Here is a 19,829-nt window from a genome sequence, read left to right as displayed (position 1 = left end):
TCAGAAAGTAGAGACATGTTCATTCACCTGTGCCCGTGCCTTGGAGATTCTTGTATCGGCGTCACTTATAGACACTGGTTAGTGGTACTTAGCGTTTCAGAACATACTGCAGCCATCTCCATCTTTACGTGATCCTTTAAAAGTCGGTTGTGTCCCAGATGAAACTCATAAAACACCTCATAGTGCCGTTGTCCTCCATTTACCTTTTATCTTTTGATTGTGCGGAGCTGAATGTACCATGAAAGCTCCTAAAAATTTTAATGCCTCACGCTAGTTATAGTTATAGCCTGCCGAATGATGGATTTGACTTTGCTCTGCGTTCACAAATTTTACATTTGCTTGTATACAGTAGTACCGGCAGAGGTGTGTAACTGCCAATGTAATTCCGTTTTTTTGCAGCACCAGTGCTTCAGCGAACTTAAACAGCAGTCATTGAAGTCATTTATCAAAGGAAAATGACAAATGTTCACCGGCTTCAGCTTCTCAGATGTGAGACTTTGTTGTTTAAGATGTAAAACACAGCAAGGTGTACCTTTTATTATATTTCCCTCCACAGTATTCAACTTTGAATGGGATTGCAATGATCTGCCAACAAACCACTATATGAAATCAAAATTAGAGGGTGATCTAGTTACTTTTGTATCGATTTTCTAATCTCACTTTCCTGTTTTCACATTAATTTTTGAAATATGCAGTATTTCCTTTATCTCGCTAGGCTAAAGGTTTTGCCTGGACCCTGTACTACAAAGTGAGTTCAGCATACTCCGGGTATTTCTCCAGTATCAGAATTCAGCTACCCTTACGCTTGGTAAGCTGGTCATCAACTTGATAAGTCAACCCAGGGTTTGACCGGCACGTTCTCGCAAAATGTTCTGCACATTTGACCAATCACAGAGAAAAGAAGATAAAACTATGCAATGGGATAAAATGAAGAGGTTAAAAATGAAACAGTCTGAAACCAACACAGCTGCTGCAGCGTGAGGAAAAGCGCTGTACAGTCGTTTAGTATTAAACGCGCTGTATGAAAGCGTGAGCGTTTAGCCTGTTTGAAGCCAGGAGTGAAAAAATGCCCACTGTTTAACTTCACTGAATTATCGATATCACAGCTCTATCGTTAAAACACAGGAGAATCTGATGGATTATAATCGAATATTCCCTTTAATTAATGTTTAAAAGACAGTTTTAGGTTTTATTCTTTCTGCTGCAGGGCTGGTGGTGTTTAACGGTCTGAGAGTTAAGAATAAATATAAAAAATAGTCAAGTAGCTCCTCTGTTTTAGGATTTTAGGATTACATATTAATGCTTTCAGAACAATAAAATTGTTGTTCAATTTATTCCTGATGCTGATCAGGGAAATTCAAAGATTTCCCTTTAGACCCTCCTGCTATCCACAGATGTGAGGGATGTTTCAGGAATCATGATGCTGTTTTTGGAGAATTGATCAATCAGTAGGAGGTGACTTCATACCTGTTGGTTGCTAAAATGGAACAAAAGCTTCTTTAGCTTCACAGCATGAGTTACTGTGACGATAAAAAGCGAACCACCTTCATAGTAAAGAAAACTCAGGGTTAACCTGAAGTTACCTGGATAGAAATCCCCTGCTTTGTAGTACAGGCCGCTGGTTACTGACCTTTGATAGCACGGAGCAAAGCAAAATGTCATTGAGTCTAATGTCACATTCAAATTGATATTTCCACGGTTGGTTAAAAGAGAAGACTGATACCACTCTCATGTTAGCACATTGACAATGGGACCAGCGCGTAAGCATAGCTTAGCAAACCGTCAGCTTGACTTTGTCCAGTATTCACAGCCAGCACCTCTAAAGCTTACTTATTTGTTTACTTCATCAGATGGGGCACGTCAGATAGTCGAAACAAACAAATTTCTCTATCTGACTAAACTGACAATATCAACAATCTCTTCACACCCACTTCACACTGATTTGCCAGCCGTGTGGAGGTGAGAAAGTAAGCTGGGTTTGAACTTCTCTGTCGCATTTTTTATTTGTTAAACACCTGGTTTTTACACTGAAACATTACCAGTACTTTCAGTTAAAGACTCAAAGTCTCTCTTGGACAATTATTGCATTTTACACCTCACTGCGGTGTCAAAGACAAATTCTTATGCTTCCGACATGGTTGAATTTGCTCTTTCCTAACAGAGCCTGGCACTGGTTCTGTTGTGAATGCACGCACAAGGGTGGTATAGCATCTCTATGATAGAGTTATATAGGTAAGGCAATACAGTTTAAAGAAATGACACAAATAATCTGAACTAAGGAGTCTCTTTGCTTGTTTGGAAGATTTCAGCTGTATTTCTCTCCTCATGTCGACTGAAAGCTCCATAGGTGAAGCTTATTTTGTCAAACCAGTTTAATGCTGATGAGCTAATTTAAAATAAAGCAGCTGCCTGGTTACCAGACACGAAGACACACCTAGTGGCCAATCACAATCCAGAACTCTCATGTCTTTAATGTATGGCATGAAAAAGAAAATCCAATATGTTTGAGCTTTGAAACAAACAAAATGAGCAATCTTTGGATGTTGCCTCGAGCTCTGAGTAAGAGGGATATACATTGTTCACAGTTTTCTGAGTGATTAATGGGAAATACAACTGACTGATTAATCAATAGCGAAAATAATCATCAGTTGCAGCCCCAGTCTACATCCATCTGGGACCACACAGCCAGTGCCAGTCAGCGTATATTCACAGCCATTGCCGTCGGGACGAGAGGTTTAAAGCGCTGCCAATTGTGCCAGTCTGATAATTGAAATCTAGCCACCAGCTTAGACATTATTTGGCTAAATGTGTGGTCAGCTGTGTTTTTAATACTCTGTGAATTTGTCCTTTGTTGTCAGTCGTATTGGTTGTTTTTTTTTTTTTATGTGGTCCGTGTTGTCATTGTTTATTTATGTATTTCAGCGAAACCCCGCAGCTCAGGTATTCAGACCTGCTTCACTTCATCTTTCAATAGCTCTGAGATGGCAGAAGCGGATAGATCTGAAATGTGTCAGCGCAGGACACAGGGGTCTATTTAACAGTCTGACTTGATGAACGGAAAGCCTGATGTGTGCCAAGATTTAGCAGACATTAAAACATCTTAATAAATTAGAGCAGCCCTGCGGGGTTTCTGTGGGGAAAGGGCATAGGAGTAATGGTACTAATGACACTCACAGAAGGCGAATATATCAGGATTTAGGGAAGACTAAATCAGGACAATCTCATCAAGATGACACGATGAAAGGTGCGTGCGTAAATGTGTACGAGCATGATTGTGCACGGTTATTACCTTAGTCTGCCACATCATGGACAAGTGCTTTCAGACAACCATTTATCTATTTGGAGGGAGGAGGGGGGTTAAACTCATTTCTTGTGCTATGGTTCAAAGCTTTGTGCGACTGAAGCATTGCGGACATTGAACGAGAGCAAAACAAGGTCAATGTGGGAGGTAGAGATTTTTAAAAAGTGAGTTTGACTCAGGGAGGAGTTGAAATGTCTGTCCACTTAACGCAGATTCCTGGAGCGAAGGACTAAGTAAGATTTAAAAACCAGAAAGGGACCCAAATCCAAGGTCACATCAGGTGCATGTGGCAGGTAAAGCTCACATTAAATGTAAAGGTTTACTTCCCCGATGAGTGTTGAAGCTGTCTTTGAATCGTGTTTCGTTGTTTTTGTGGCTCTACGTGTGGTTAATCTGTATACATTCTTTCATCGCAGAATGACATTGTTAGACTAACAGATGTTTACACAGGAAATGCATTATTCTGGCTAATTTATTGATTATATGAACTGGAAAAAAAAGAACTTGTGTCTTTGGGTACATAGAAGCATTGCCAACCTCTGTTTTGTAACGTATCAGTACTGTGGAGATGTTTTGAGTTTGACTTTGATCTTCTTCTTCTTTTTTTTAATGTTTGATATGGTTACTGATTGGGTTTTTTCCCCCTAAAGATTCTGCACAAAGGTCAAGTGTTGTTTTTAAGAGAACAATTGAGAGCCAGAGATTTCTAAATCAAAAGTTGGTGCGCTGAGATCTCCCTTGCCTTCATAAATGATGCTGTACATAGTGTATGTATTTCGTTTGGCTTTTTTAGCAACGTCCCCGCCCTCCCCCAACCGGGAAACCAAACAGTGCTGCTTCCAATTGTAATTCTCAGTCAAACCCTGAATCTGAAAAATACATGAGCAGAGAGTAACATTTCCTAGCAGCTGCTATCACACACAGCCTTTTGGTGCAGTGACACAAACACCTACCTGTTACAAGGTAGCCGGCCAGTGCACAGTGGATAATACGAGTGGTATTATTCACGAGTACTTTTTGTCTTTTTATACCAATACAGCTTTACGGTTTTCAGAAAAGGCTAATTTGATCCTAAAATAAGTGCGAGTAGTTTCATTGGATTTCTAAGTGCGGACAGACTTTACGATTACAGCTCTGGGTTACAACGCTTGGCCTTTCTGTCGTGACTCCTCAAAATGTTCATGTCGAGGTGATCTCCGTGAGATCGTGGCAGCAGCGTTTTCACATTGAAAAGTCATCAGCTGATCTTGATATGCTGAAGCTGTGCATGTATGATATCGTTTGGTGCATTTGTGTTTTCTAAATGAGGGAGTTAATAAAAACAATTCATTGAGGGTTCCTGTCTTGGATTTTTTTTTCTGAATTATATGTGTGCTGCTGTCATTTACAGCATCAGCAGTTTTAGTGTGTTTTACTGCAGGAAGACTTTGAGTGGTGCCTTGGGGCACCGTCAAAGCTATAAAATGCATAATATTATGAAAAAGCGTATAAATGGAAGTAAATGTCAGCGGTAATGTCCTTTTCGGTGGCTAAAGAACACATCTAAAGGGTTTTTTTGTTGGTTTTTTTGCTGCATATACTAATTGTATTCTTACACTGTGTAATAACGACTGCCCTCACAGATATGAAATGCTTTGAATACTAACGTCACGCTGTATCAAAAAAAATACACAGTCTACAGCACACATCAAGCAGATGGCTTTTTTACTGTAGCCTTCACAAAGAGTACTGCCGAATTTCTTCTGGATTATTAGAGCATATATTTGCTGAACTTCAGATACCTTCCACTAAAACAACAGAATGACAGGGAAAGCTGCTGTGAAATATTGATTGAGCCCAGTGTTGCAGAGATGCTTTTAAGATAATAAGAGGGAGAGGACCCTGTGAAGAGATCAATATGAAGGGGAAGTGAAGAAAAGATAGGTTTCTCCCTACATACCACAGATCATCCGTAATGAGCTAGTGTGTCAATACTTTGGCCGGGGCTCCTCGCATACCACTGGCCACTAAAGAGCATCAGGCCACTGTAACTTGTCTGCAATTAGTGGAATTTTACACCAGACTAAGGGGAATGTATTTATGTCCGATTAGTATACTCATGGTGGTCACCTTAGCTCGAAAACTGCAAAGTGCTTCGCATTCAAATATCCCTTAGAGAGATATTGGCTGAGACATGATTGGTGTATATTGCCTCCCAATGCAGCAGATGCTGTGGCACGGTTGCTACGGATTGCAAGTGTCAATACTGCCCCCTAATGGTCCCACCATCCCAGTGCATCTGTCCAGTGTGAGGCAGTAAACTGGACATGAGGCAGTGCCTGCAGTATGACTGCACCGAACAGGTACACTGAGAACCAGAGACGGAACAGGCAGTCATATTCTGATTCATACCCAATGTTGAGTCGGTTCACAGTTTTAGAGGTAGAGGTTAACCTAGAAAATCAGTAGAATAATCCTTTAATTGTCCCACAAGGGGAAATTTGGGTGTAACAGCACCAAGAAAGACACATATACAAACAAACAGTACACAAGACACAGAACAGAAACACACAATTTTTACATATTTTACATATATGTACATAATTTTTACATATTTAAAGTATTATTGAAATAGAATTGAAGAATTAAAGTGAAGGTTATATCACAACACCAGTGTCTTCAAGGGGCTTCATATTGTAAGGTAAAGAGTCTACAATAACAGACGACCCCCTATGTTAAAGCACTTGGTGATGGTGGGAAGGAAAAACTCCCTTTCAACAGAAAGAAGCCAGCAGCAAAACCAGGCTCAGGGAGAGGCAATCATGGGGGTGATGGGAGGAAGACAGTTCAGTTTAATTTAATTCATACAGTGCCAAATCACAATAACAGTCACTTTAAGGCTCTTTATATTGTAAGATGATGACCCTACAATAATAGAGCGAAAATCCCCAAAACAGACAATCCTTTGTGAGCAAGCACTTGGCAACGGTGGGGAGGAAAAACCACCTTTTAACAAGACGAAACCTCTGGCAGAATCAGGCTCGGGTAGGGGCAGGCATCTGCCACGATTTGTTTGGGGTGATGGGAGGAAGTCAGGAGAAAAGACACACTGTGGAGGAGAGCCAGACATTATTAATAGCTGTGGTGTATAAACACAGAGTGTGAAAATAGATGAATGAAAAAGAAACGCTTCCCAGTGCATCGTGGGAAGCCCTCAGCAGTCTAAGCCTAGTGCAGCATAATTAAAGTAAAAATATGTGTGATCGTTTGCTTCGGCTGATGGTCTGTGATACGATCCGCCTGGTAGTGGCCCTTCCACCCCACACCGTTAGGTGGTGCTGTTTGTCCCTCGGCATTCCCAGTGGCCCAGAAGAATCATCGAAGAAACGAGTTGTTTCCTGCGTTACACATGTACATAGCACCAAATTAAATGATGGCTTCTTCAAAGAAGAAAGGTTTAAAGAGCAGTGGCCCTAAGGACAGTAATTTGGACACCAACGACGAGGACAAAACCGAATTGTGCCCCGGTTTCAGAGACGTGGACGCTTTTGTTAAAGTAAGTAAACAAATCCGGAGTTCATGCTAGCAGGCAAGAAAGCAACGTGGATGCCTGATAGCTGGTTGAAAACATCCACAGCAAGCTGTTGAGACGAGGTGACTTTTATACAGGTGATTGTAAAGGTAAAGGTCGACGTTACGAGTCTGGAGTGTCTTTGCTAAATCGTTAGAAATGTGGAAGTCTGTAGTTAACAGTTATTATCATGCAGTGTTGCAAGTAACGGACGAAAAGTGATAGAAATCTAGTCCTAAAGTATCTCCTGGGACCAACCACATACTCTATTAAAGTCTTTGGTTAAATAGCCTCTGTTTATATAAAGTCAGCAGAGCCAGCAATGACAAAGTAAGAGCATTTTAAATTATTCAATAAGCACTATATCCATGCTGCTTTTCCCTGTGGATAAACCTTATTGTTCCCTCAATATGATGTAATAACAGTAACTAATAGGGAACAGCAGTGTTTCCGTGCCCTTTATTTTTAATTATAATCAATTTCAATATATTGAAAATGGCTTTAAACAGTAACTAACAGCTCAATCTTTTCCTCTACAGCATGGGTTTGGTGCTGTATTATCAGCCACCAAAGCATCTGCCGGCCTGCCTCAAGCTGGGGATGAATATGATTTCTATCGGAGCTTCCCAGGATTCCAGGAGTTCTGTGAAAGTCAAGGAGATAAGCTCCTGCACTGGTGAGAATATAGTGTGTTGTTGCATTATTTTATTTTTTAAATTCACAGATTCAACAATGCATTCAGTGAGTTGATCAGAATCACAATACTTTATGGATCCCTGGGGGAAATTATGTTGATTACAGTGCTCCAGTACAAACAGTAACAAAAACAGACAATACAAGAAGTAAGACATAGCACAATATATTCATATGTATATATTGTGTAGTCCTGACAAACTATGTTGTTGAGGTTTGAGGCAACACTACAGTTTTGCAGCAGCACACTCCACTTATAATGAAAACTGAGCTTAATGATAATCAGACCACATGAATCTCTTAAACCATATCTGTATACCAAACATATATTAACTCATTTTAAAAAGTAATTTCCTTCTATACTCACTTGCCTGTAAATGTATATTACATTTCCATCATTATTTTTAAAGTGTATTTTGCAAAAGTCTCAAGCCACCCGTCATTTCATGTCAGTGCAGAAATTTACTGAAATATGCAAATGTAGATACAAATACAGTATAGAAGACAGAGACAGTTGGTACATTTCTAATGAGTTTGAAAGTCAACATTTGGTATGATCGTTTTTATCCTTCAACACAGCCTGAAATCTGTTAGGTAAGCTCTGTTATCATTTCTTTAAGTAGTCTTCGGAAATGGTTCTGCAGGCTTCTTGGAAAACATTCAGGGCTCGTCTTTGGCTGCCCTCTGTTTCATGACAGAGGATCCACCATGTTTTTCAGGTGGCTGTAGACACTCAAGGTGTAAGACCTGTTGCCACTGATTTTCAATCCAGTTCTTGTGTAATTTGTCATATCTCACCCTTACCTCCCTGTTTTCCTTAACAATGGCTTCCTGACAACCACCCTTCCACTGAGACAGTTTCTGATTACTTTAATACTCTTTACCTGTTGTACATAGTTTTTAATGCCTACCACTATTTCCTTGGGCCTCCATTTTTCCACTTTCATTTTTTTTTAAACAACATACTCCACACCATGTATGCCAAATTTTCAGCTAATAGCTCAGTGGGAATCACATTGTTGGCGCAAAAATGCTATTTTTATGTCAGACATTTCGTTTCACGGGCATAAACTAGCGTTTTTCATAGATTCATCTAAAGAAATGAGACCAAAAGGATGTTTTTTAAGCAGGCTTCTAGTAGCAAAATGCCTAAAGATACAGTTGGCTGTTTGCCAAGCTATGTGTAGGCACAGCACTGGTTCATCGTTTCAGTTGGGTTTCAGCTTGCATGATTCATAGGTCAGTGTTAAGTGGCTTAAAAAATATTTCTCTGAACATGATCAGATACAAGTACTGGATTAAAAATCAGTAAAAAAAAGCAACCAGTGTCCAAAAGCCTTTGAAATACTTCGAGAAAGCCTGGAGAGCTGTTGCTCAAGAGAAAAGCACTTTAAAAAAAATAGCAAGAAGATCTGGCATCTTGGAAACGAAATACAAAAAAATGAACTCAAGACTTTTGCTCATACTCTACATGTACGTGTGATGCTTCTAGCAAACAAGATCGGTGATCGTTTGCTTCGGCTGATGGTGGGTTATAAACGTAACTGAAAGTAACACACCAGTATTAAGTTGTTATGTGTTGGGTTTGATATGTGTTTGGGATTAGTAGGATCTGTAGTATTTTACTGACTGATAGTTATTGCTTAGTCGCTCGCACTAATTAGAAATCTGCTGACATCTCAGTGTAAAAGAATGCACGAGGGCAGCTGTAGACACGATAACTGGTGCCTGATATCGGTCACGGCCACCTCAGTTCCTGCAAAACAAGCAACTCTCCCCACCTGTTTTAACCAATCAGACAGATGCACATTCTCAGATAAGACTTTGTGTAATGCCTAGATATCTCCTCTTTTTTTGGGAAATTGGCTGCTGCTAACTGCTTGCAGACTGTTTTCTGAACAGAACAGATCCATAATCATCCAGTGCTTTAATAAATACACCAAAAGATGAAGTGTATCGACTGGTGATTCCTAAAAGTGGATAAACAATTGTGCGACATATGGCACTGGGACTTCTTACACAAGTAGAGCGAAAACACAGTGATAATTATAAATAATGTGGCATAACAAAAGATCTATCAGCCTTAGTAAGCGATCAGACCCATCCAGGATGCATACGTGGCTGGCTGCCTTGTTATTAGAAACTCGTAATTGCTGGACTTCTAGATTAAAACACAAGGTAGCAGTTTTCAAACTAAACAGGGGTCAGCAAAGGTTTCCAGACGTCTCCCACGAGGCTTTAGTGCAGACGTACCCTTTGACACGCATGCAGATGAGTTGTTTTATTGAATAACTAACCTGTCACTAGCTGTGCATCAGTAATCAAAATGTAATCTTTTCACTGTGCCTCTGTGTTAGTATGAGTCAGATAATGCAGCACCATGGATGCAGATCTCACATGAGAGACCGGAACAAGCTGACAGGGCTGGAGGAGAGGTTCGACTTGGTCGTGGACTCAAATGACGTTATCCTCGAAAGAGTGGTATGACCCGCAGCTTTGGTGTCGAATGAGTTTCTACACGAAAAAGTCTTTGCAAAGTAACCCTGAGCTCTCATGTCTGATTTCCAGGGGATTCTTCTTGATGAAGCTGATGGGGTGAACAGGAGCCAGCAGCCTGTCATGCCTGCAGGGTTCCAGCCTCCAAAAGTTGTCGTTTCCAGCTGGAATCGCAAGGTTGGCTAATTAACCTCTCCGCTATTACACTGCAGATACCAGTGTCTGCTCTGGGCCGAATTCAAGAAGAAACAATATGTGCCAGACCTGGCAGCCGTTTCTTAAATCTCACACACACACAAAAAAAAGTTTTTTGAAAGTAGTACATTTGTTCTACACTTTTTCTAAACAATGCTTTTATGGATCAGGGTTCCAGTCCTAGCAGTCGTTCCGAGACATTTCGACTGCTCCATGCCAAGAACATCACACGACCTCAGCTGAAATTCAAGGAAAAAGTTGACAACAGCAACACGCCTTTTATACCCAAGATCTTCATCAAGCCAAATGCAGTAAAGCCACTTCCATCTTGTAAGACATGCTTTTTACTCTCATATTCTTCCTCATCCTATTGTTTTCTCGTGTTAGCTTTTGATTGCAATATAAACGCGTTGACGCAGGGATGTCAAACTCATTTTATACCACTGAAGCTCTAATTTCTGTCAGTGAAAAGAAGTCTAACTATAAATGTAATGTCTTGATGCATGCTCCTAAAGGAAAAAAAAGTCTAATTTTCCAAAGCTGTCCTGTGGGTGAGCTGATTCTCACCCCCAGGCCTTATGTTTGACACTCCTGCTTTAGCGTGTCAAACTTATTACCTTTCCTGTTCTCTATCCATAGATTTTACCAACAAACAAATGCGTAAAGAGAGGCCTGAGGACCTTGATGTCCCAGCTGCCCTGGCTGACTTCATCCACCAGCAAAGAACTCAGGAACATGTTGATGACATGTAAGCATTCTACCTTGTTTAATATACACATCATATCTTGTTCCATTTTTTATTTTTATTGTGCAACTATACTTGGGATTTTGATCCATGCAGGTTTGCACACCCATACCAATATGAACTGGACCATCTTACAATACCAGAAAATCTTCTGTCTAAGCCAGAACCTCAGGTAATACACTCATGTGTAATGTGTGATTCCTGTAATATGATGCTGTCACTGTTGGTTAGGCCTCTGTCTAATCTGTGGTTTCTTTTCAGATGCACAAACCAGTAGCTGAGACAAAGTTGTCATTTGTTGATACACTGGAGGATTTGGTAGCTCTAAATGAAAAGCTGTGCAAATTGTCTGAATTTGCAGTGGACCTGGAGGTACAGAGCTCATATTCATAGTGTTGTAATGTAATGTAATGTAAAAATTTTGCATCACAAATTCATTTATTTGGACATTTTCAGACAAATTTCACTGCTCACTTTCTTCTTTGTTCTTCATCGCAGCATCATTCCTACAGAAGTTTCCTCGGCCTCACCTGTCTGATGCAGATCTCCACCAGAGAGGAGGACTTCATCATCGACACCTTGGAGCTCCGCAGCGAGATGTACATCCTGAATGAGGCATTCACTGACCCCTCCATTGTCAAGGTAATGGAGACACTCCCCAATCATTTTCCCTCTGTATCCTGCTCTGCTCTATCAACAGCAGATGAGATTACATGTCTGGTTAGATTTGGTTTGAGGTGGGCAGGTGCACAGTCGGCAGCTGTTTTTAAAATTTTAATCTCAGTTCTGAATTCGTTACAGTGCAGTGGACAGGCATGACCTGTTGTTCTGGTACATGATCAGTGCAGCAGATAACTGGGGGAAAAATCTGTTTAAAGTGTGAAAATGTACTTTTTTTTGTGCTGCATACTCTGTGTTATGTCGTTCCAGCGGTCCAATGACAATTGCAGCACCAGCGTGTCATGCAGGTCAAGGGTTGCCTTTTACAGCTTTGGTAGCACTATGATGCATACAGTTAGGTTCAGCCAGTTAACATCCTTCTGGTGCCAATTTATTCCTGTGCAACTCAGTGAATTTCATGCATTCTGTTCATGAAGACTCTCTTACCCTTTGCTCAGCTCTTGTTATCAGTTTCTTTGTCTTTAAGTGTTTTTTCTTTTTAAACAGGCCCACACAAAGAGGCAGAAAAATAATGTACTGTCACACCAGCAGGCACCTTATGATCACCAGTTTGTTTGTAAAGCACCTTGAGGTGACTGCTGTAGGGACTCGGCGCTGGTTAAAAGTGCATGATTTGACACTAAGGTCATTCAAAAAGCCAAGTCCAGTTTACTGTATCTTGGGAAGAAATCATTTACCCTGTTGGGATTTATAAATAGCTTATGAGCTCTATCAATAAAGTAATCATAAATGGGTTTACATACCAGTTTTTGGTGTTTGTACCTACATGTGAATGATTTCCCTGTAATGTGAAATACATATTTAAAGAGAAGCAGTCTGGTGGTCTAACTACTTGTCTTTCTGTTTTTTAAAGCCATTACTTTCCCACATCTCAGAACTGAAAATGCACTTAAAATAGCCCCAAGGGAGTATATCTTCCTTGGGGCTATATCTCATCATCTCCTTTTTGATATTACATGGAGGCCTTTTGGGAAAAAAAGAATCTTCACCAGTGTAATGATTATAAGTTTGTAAAGTTAAAACCCCCCTGAGCCGGAATTTGTTTGAGGTGTCCTTATTATTTTCAAACACATCCGATAAAGTTGGCAAGCGTCCCGTGGTGTGTGTGGGAGCAGACATGACTCACTCACTGTAGGACACCTGTGAAAAAAGTGTGGTGCGTAGGCTTTAAACCACTGAAAGATTTGCGAAAATGATCCAAATGTTACATAGCATGTCTCCACTTTTTTTCAAAAGAAAATATATAGATATAAAATGAGTCTTAATTGTTTTTCTTTATTAAATAAGCTGGTTCTGCACCGGTGAGGTTTCAACACTTCATGTTTTTTGTTCGTAGGTTTTTCACGGTGCAGATTCTGACATTGAATGGCTCCAGAGGGACTTTGGCTTGTATGTTGTCAACCTTTTTGACACACATCAGGCAAGCCGGGCTCTCAACCTGGCCAGGCATTCCCTCGACCACTTGCTAAAACACTTCTGCAACGTGGACTCTGACAAACGTTACCAGCTGGCTGACTGGAGGGTTCGGTATGGTGACTCCTGGTTATTGAATGCATAGTTTTATACTTTTCACTTAGCTTCAAGCGTTGTATGGTTGTTTTGGGGGAATTAAATATAGTCCACATTTGTCCACATAGCCCCTTGCCAGATGAGATGGTGCAGTATGCCCGGACAGACACCCACTACCTTCTTTATATCTACGACTGCGTGAGGGTACAGCTTCTCGACTTCAACCACGGACAGCCTGGTTTGCTGCAGAGTGTCTGGAACAAGAGCAGCAGCATTTCCCTCAAGGTGTGCACTTCATACACCATGAAGATTAAAGTGACACTTCCTTAATAGTCTTGTTCAATTCTAATAGTTCCATTGGAGTCTTTAATGCTTCCATAATTTTTACATTTCCACACCATGACCTCTCAAGATTTTCTGACATTTGTCACGATTCGCCATGTGCCCCCCCTCTCTTCCCAAACAGAAATATGTGAAGCCTATCTACACAGAAGAGTCATATTTGGAGCTGCAGAGGAAGCAGAAAAAGTCTTTTAACACCCAGCAGCTCACTGCCTTCAGACTGCTGTTTGCCTGGAGGGACAAACTGGCCAGGCAGGAAGATGAAAGCACCGGGTAGGCTGCCTGGAAATGGATGGACTTCTTGTTCTGGAAATTTGCTGGAGCTTTTTTTTCCCTCTCTCTAGCTTATCCTTCCTGTCCAGCTACATATTACAGTCCAAATGATTTAGGGTTTGGAAGTCGTAACATGTTTTAATCCAGTGTTACCTGTGTGTTTAGATACGTCCTGCCCACTCACATGATGATCAAAATATCTGAGGAGTTGCCAAGGTAAGTTGACTATATTTCTCTTCTCTTTCCTCTTTTTTTTCTCCTTTTTCTTTTTTCCGGTTCTTGTTGTTTTCACTGTGGAGTAGATGAATTTAATGTTTTTATTCATAACCTCCAGCTCAGTATTTTGTCTTTACCTACTCAGGGAGCCTCAGGGCATCATTGCCTGCTGTAACCCCGTGCCCCCACTGGTGAGGCAGTACAACAATGAGCTCCATTTGTTAGTGCAGCAGGCCAGGGAAATGCCCCTCCTTAAGGTGAGGAAAGATGAGTGGCAGCAGGGGGGGATGTTTTGGGGGTTTTTTCTCCCCTCTTGGTATTATAAGTTCAATGTTTGAGATGTCACTGATGATTTGAGGGACCAGGATCAGTCAAATATTGCAATATCTTTTGCATTTCACACAGGCTGAGATTGCTGCGCAGAAGAAGAAAGGACTCACGCCCATTAAAAAGGTTTGCTTAAATTCCAGTTGATTTTGGAGGTTGAATGACTGCAGGGGAAATGAATGTGGTTTTATATCATTTTCCAGCCTGAGGTCCCGTTGTTTGGTCCCCATGATACATCCAGGGTTTCCGAGAGCGACCCCCCTCAAATTTCTGCTGATGGTAAGCTTCATGCTCGTGTGTGCTTTGCATCGCTCAAACGATAGCAGATTTCAGCCCATTAGGCTTTGTATTGATGCATCCATTAATTTATTTTTTCAGATCTGCCAGTTAAGCAGGGGATGCTGTTCTCAGAGGATGAGGACGTAGATGTACAGAAAGAAAGCGGTCTCGTGGCATCAGCTAAAATCACACTGTTTGAGGTGGAGATTAACATTTAGTTTATTCAGAGTGAGATGATTTGTGTGTAACTGTGGTGCGAAATGTGAGATCTCTGCTCTTTGTTAAAGGAGGTGGAAATAAAGGATGACCAGGAGTCAAGCTCAGCGGCTCAGATGAAAGCCAGACGTATTATTGAGTCCTTTGAAAACCCCTTTAGAATGGTAAGAGGCAGGCAGTGATTTACCCTCAGTGCTGGTTGTGTGCCACCGAACTTGAGGTTCAGTATTCATTTGTCTTCCTTTTGGGATTTCAGTATTTACCCTCCACTGATGTGCACGTCAACAAAAATGCCAAGTTTGACCCGTCTTCAAAAATATTCGAGGTAATCAAAGAGCTCTATTCACCGATCCATATCCTGTTTTTTTTTTGTTTTTTTTTTGGTTTTTTTTGGTTTTTCTTTTTTTCTTCTTCGTCTTTTTTTTCTGTTTAGTTTCTTTTTTTTCTTCTTCATCTTTTTTTTAATTTTTTTTTTTTTTTTTTAAACCTCGTCCCTGTTTGAACATTCACAGCTACAAACTTCTCACCTTGACAGATCAGTAAAAGGTGGAAACTACAGAGTGTTGAACAGCAACAGACTGAATTAGAGGCCAAGAAGAAAGCCAAGCAGGAAGCCAAAGAAATGGCAAAAAAGCAGACGGGTAACAGGGTTAATTTACTCTAAATTGATCATTTTCTTTCACCCATAATTCATGTTCCTCATTGTTTTTAATGTTGACTTCCATAGAGGAAAGGACAAAGGCTAAACAGAGTTATCAGGAGTCTCTCAAGAACGTCGCCACAGTTCGCCAGCAAGTAGCAGTGAGTCACTCACTTTCTGTTCCTGCCATTTTCTCTTTTCAACTTTAGATGGGCTTCGGTGTCCCTGTGGCGTGAGAGTTATACTCACTCAAGAACATGTTAAAGCCTCTACATTAATGGCCAGTTTAACCCTCTGCTCTGCCCCCCATTTTCTGATGATGCCTTTGGTTTTTCTGCACATAAATAAAGTGACTCATAAGCGAGTAAAGCACTTTTACCAGTCTGCAGCACTGGCATTGAAGTGGCCTTTTAATATTTATGTCTGTCACATGATGTGTCTGGGGAAACAGAATCCGCAGCGGGGGACTAGAGCATTAAGAGACTCATCCTTTACTTATCACGTGATATTTATTTATTTTTTCTCCCCTGGAGAGCGACAATAGCTCCTTTCTGCCCAAAAGCCCATCTACTGGGATTACTGCTTTACACCCACCTGGTTACTCATGCACAGTCTTTCCACCATAGTGCTTCCTTCTTCTTTTTTAAATACTCTGTCCCCTCTACCTTTCACCATCTGAGGCTTTGCCATCATTTGTTTGAGTGAACACTAATGGCGTGCACCAGACTAATCCTCTGTGTGATGACTGTTTCAGTGAAAACTTGGTTTTAAGGCACTCCCTGCTGAATTGGCACCCTCATATAAGCACGTTGGCACCATCTGGTGGCGTGCATCGTAGTCGGAGATGTTGGCAGCAACGCTTGAAAGTAACAGTCGTCAACTTGCCAACTTCAGCAGAACATTGGCAGTTTCGGCTAACTGTCAGTTTCAGCTGGCACTTGGGCAATGAAGTTTTCTTGTCTAATTACTAATTATTTGAAAGAAAGCTCAGTGATTTTTGGAAGCTCCTGCTGCTCTGATATAAATAATATTACAAAAGGGTTGTGCAGTGATTTGGTTGTTCACCAACAGTGGCATGAGAAAAATACAACTTGCTAGTGAGCAAAATGAAATGAGCTGAATAGACTAATTTGCTTGGGAAATAAAATATGCAAATTAACAGTTTAGCTTAAGGAAGCACTGCTGTGGCATTTTCAATGTAAACAGAAATGTGTGTTTTAGGTTATAAGGTAATTATTCACAATAATGTTTTCACTTTGTAAGCTTTAAATCCAGGTGTCCTGCTTCTTTGGAGTGAAAACAACGTATAACCTTCGTTGTAACATTATGTAATTCTCCAATCTTGATACAGCTGACTCGTAACAAGCAAACTGTCAGAAGACAGATTCTATGTAGGCTTGTATACACCATAAATATATACATTCACCAGGTACTACATTATGTACACCTTCCTAGCCCCCTTTTGCCTTCAGAACTGCCTCAACTCTTTTGTTATCCACCTTTTATTCAACAAGGTGCTGGAAATATTCCTCTTAGATTTTGGTGGCACAGCATAAATGCAGCTCAGCAGAGCGTTTAGAGCATGTTGCACTGTGAAGCTCGTGTTCCACCACATCCCAAAAGGATGTCATGTTGAACATCTGAGCTTTGTGACGTGCTGTGTTGTCCTGCTGTAAGCAGAAGAGAGTACAGTACGGTGATAAAGAGGTGGAGATAGTCAGCAGCAGTACTCAGGCTGTGGCATTTCAACCATGCTCAGCTGGTACTCCTCGTTTTCTTTCAGCTCCTCCCTTTAGTGGTTGTCACAGAGGATCTTCTGCACAGCCTTATCCCTAGCACCGTATCACCTTATCCCTAGCATCTTCCTCTTTCACACAAAGAAGTGTACTCCATAGTGCCAATCCATGGTGGCAAATGGGGAGGGTTGTGTCAGGAAGCATCCAGAATAAAATCTTGGCCAAATTAAATATGCGGATCATCAAGACAAGTGTGCCAAGAAAATGTTCCTCACACCATTCCTCCATCAGAAGCCTGAAATGTTCATACAAAGGATGTGTGCTTTCATGTTGCTTACACCAAATTCTGACCCTACCATCTTAATGTCGAGGCAGAAATGAAGACCAGGCAGTCTTATTCTAATCTCCTGTTGTCCAGTTTTGGTGAGCCTCAGTGAATTGTAGCCAGTTTGCTGGTCTTCTGCTACTGAAGACCATCTGCCTAAAGATTCAACATACTGTGCTTTCAGAGATGCTCTTCTTTTGGTTGTAGCAAGTGGGGTTTTTTTTTGTTTCTTTGGACTTTCTGTCAGCTCAAAGCAGTCTGGTCATTGGATATTTTTGCATAATTTGACCGTTCTCTGTGAAATGTTTAAACAGCAAAACATTGAACTAAAAATCATCAGATATAGAATAAGGGGTCACATGCATTCAAGACTGGGGATAAACTCTAACTAGTTTGACAGTGTCTACATTTACAGAGGTGCTCATTAAAGTGATCATTCTTTGTATTTTACTGAATGCAGTGTTACTGACCTATTTAATTAGGAATCATCAAACGCCGGCGGAAAGAAAAGAGAGCGAGTCGACAGTGAGGTTGGAGACTTGACTCCCAAACCAAGCAAGAAGTTAATGAAATCTGCAGAGAAACCCCAGAAGACAGAAGTAACTCCTCAAGACAGCTTCAAGCCCTTTGACTACAGTCAGTCAGACCTCAAAGTCTTTGCTGGTACGCATATCATTTTTTTATTACACTGGGTGAAACCACGGCTTATTTTTCATTCATTTGCAGTTGTTTTAAAATCTAAAAAAAACCCATTTAAATTCTGTGCACTCTCTTTTCTTCTACAGGTAACACATCAAAGGATAACACACAGTTTGATCCAAACCGGCAAGCCCACGATTTTAAGAGAAAAGTATGGCTCTGTTAAAATAATTTATTAACCGAACTACATGCAAATATATTCATGTTTAATAATGAATTGCTACATTTTGTGTAACAGAAAACTCCTAAGGGACAGAAAAACAACACTGGTGCTGGCAACCGAAGTATGTCGTACCTGCCTGGAAAATCGGATCGGTAAATATATTCAGCGTACAGAGGTTTTTCTGGCCTTGCTAATTCAAACTCACAGAATATTAACCACTCTGTCCTTTTCTTCCCCCTTACAGAGGATTCCGGCATAACTGGCCCAAAAGATAGGCTGTCTTTGATGCCATTTTCTGTCTCCATTTTAAAACCTTTTCACCCTGCAGAAACAGTGTTTGTCTTTTTTTGTCCTTGTTGTGCAGCCAAGTAAAATCCAGGATTTCAGAATTTAATGAATTTTGAATCAAAAAGTGTCTTTTTCTATCTGCGCACACTTCCTAAATAAAGATTGTTTTAGAAGTAAACCCTGCCTTATTTTTTTATTTGTGCAACAGTATTATGTAGAATTATCACTACCAACTCAGATATTAAAATAATAGTTAATAAATAGTTAATAAAATTGGTCATTATCCTTCTTAGCTTGTGTGAACTATGCTGCATGTGTTCTTTGAAGCACTAGTGTCAGCATCAATCTAGAGCTTTACTTCAAAAGTTCCCGAGCTTAGCTTCTTTATTAGATTTGATTTTACAAGTGTACAGTCTGCTGCAGTGATGCGGACGCTGCACCAGTCCATCATGGTGAAGAGGGAGCTGAGTGTAAAAGCAAAGCTCTCAATTTACCGGTCGATCTACGTCCCTACCCTCACCTATGGCCACGAGCTGTGGGTAGTGACCGAAAGAACGAGATCGCGGATACAAGCGGCAGAAATGAGCTTCCTCCGAAGGGTGGCTGGCCTCTCCCTTAGAGATAGGGTGAGAAGTTCGGCCATCCGGGAGGGGCTCAGAGTAGAGCCGCTGCTGCTCCACATCGAAAGGAGCCAGCTGAGGTGGTTCGGGCATCTGACAAGGATGCCTCCTGGGCGCCTCCTGGGTGAGGTGTTCCGGGCATGTCCCACCGGGAGGAGGCCCTGGGGCAGTCCCAGGACACGCTGGAGAGATTATATCTCTCGGCTGGCCTGGGAACACCTTGGTGTTCCCCCGGATAAGCTGGAGGAGGTGGCTGGGGAGAGGGAGGTCTGGGCCTCTCTGCTTAGGCTGCTGCCCCCGCGACCCGGCCCCGGATAAAGCGGAAGAAGATGGATGGATGGATGGATGGATGGATGGAAGTGTGCAGTCATTTGTTAAGAATGAACTAAAAATGGTGGACACTAGTGTGCGAAAGTCTAGAGTCACACTTCATTTCTTCCTATTTTGCTTCCAAGTAGCCAAACTTTCTTGGTTTGTTTGTTTGATTTTTTTTTAAGTTTTTATGTTCAATAGTTCCCCAAGGTCTCTGAAGAGG

At 41.1% G+C, this 19,829-nt stretch overlaps 1 protein-coding gene across 1 annotated transcript; it reads left to right on the top strand.

Moving 5' to 3' along the window:
* The first annotated feature begins 6,649 nt into the window (after window positions 1-6,649).
* On the top strand, window positions 6,650-18,854 carry exosc10 (exosome component 10). Its single transcript, XM_080898429.1, has 25 exons — window positions 6,650-6,836; window positions 7,391-7,527; window positions 9,902-10,025; window positions 10,113-10,217; window positions 10,406-10,565; window positions 10,875-10,983; window positions 11,077-11,152; window positions 11,242-11,352; window positions 11,479-11,622; window positions 12,998-13,188; window positions 13,299-13,455; window positions 13,637-13,785; window positions 13,951-14,001; window positions 14,147-14,258; window positions 14,407-14,454; window positions 14,532-14,607; window positions 14,707-14,807; window positions 14,895-14,987; window positions 15,080-15,148; window positions 15,359-15,464; window positions 15,551-15,624; window positions 18,007-18,187; window positions 18,310-18,374; window positions 18,462-18,538; window positions 18,631-18,854. The coding sequence occupies exons 1-25, from the start codon at window positions 6,711-6,713 to the stop codon at window positions 18,659-18,661; spliced, it is 2,673 nt and encodes an 890-aa protein (XP_080754555.1). The 5' UTR covers window positions 6,650-6,710; the 3' UTR covers window positions 18,662-18,854.
* The last annotated feature ends 975 nt before the right edge of the window (window positions 18,855-19,829 follow it).

This window comes from Rhamphochromis sp. 'chilingali', assembly GCF_963969265.1.
Source record: "Rhamphochromis sp. 'chilingali' genome assembly, chromosome: 12".
NCBI lineage: Eukaryota > Metazoa > Chordata > Actinopteri > Cichliformes > Cichlidae > Rhamphochromis > Rhamphochromis sp. 'chilingali'.
Note: the sequence above shows the minus strand (reverse complement) of the source record. Positions and strands in the feature narration are given on the sequence as shown.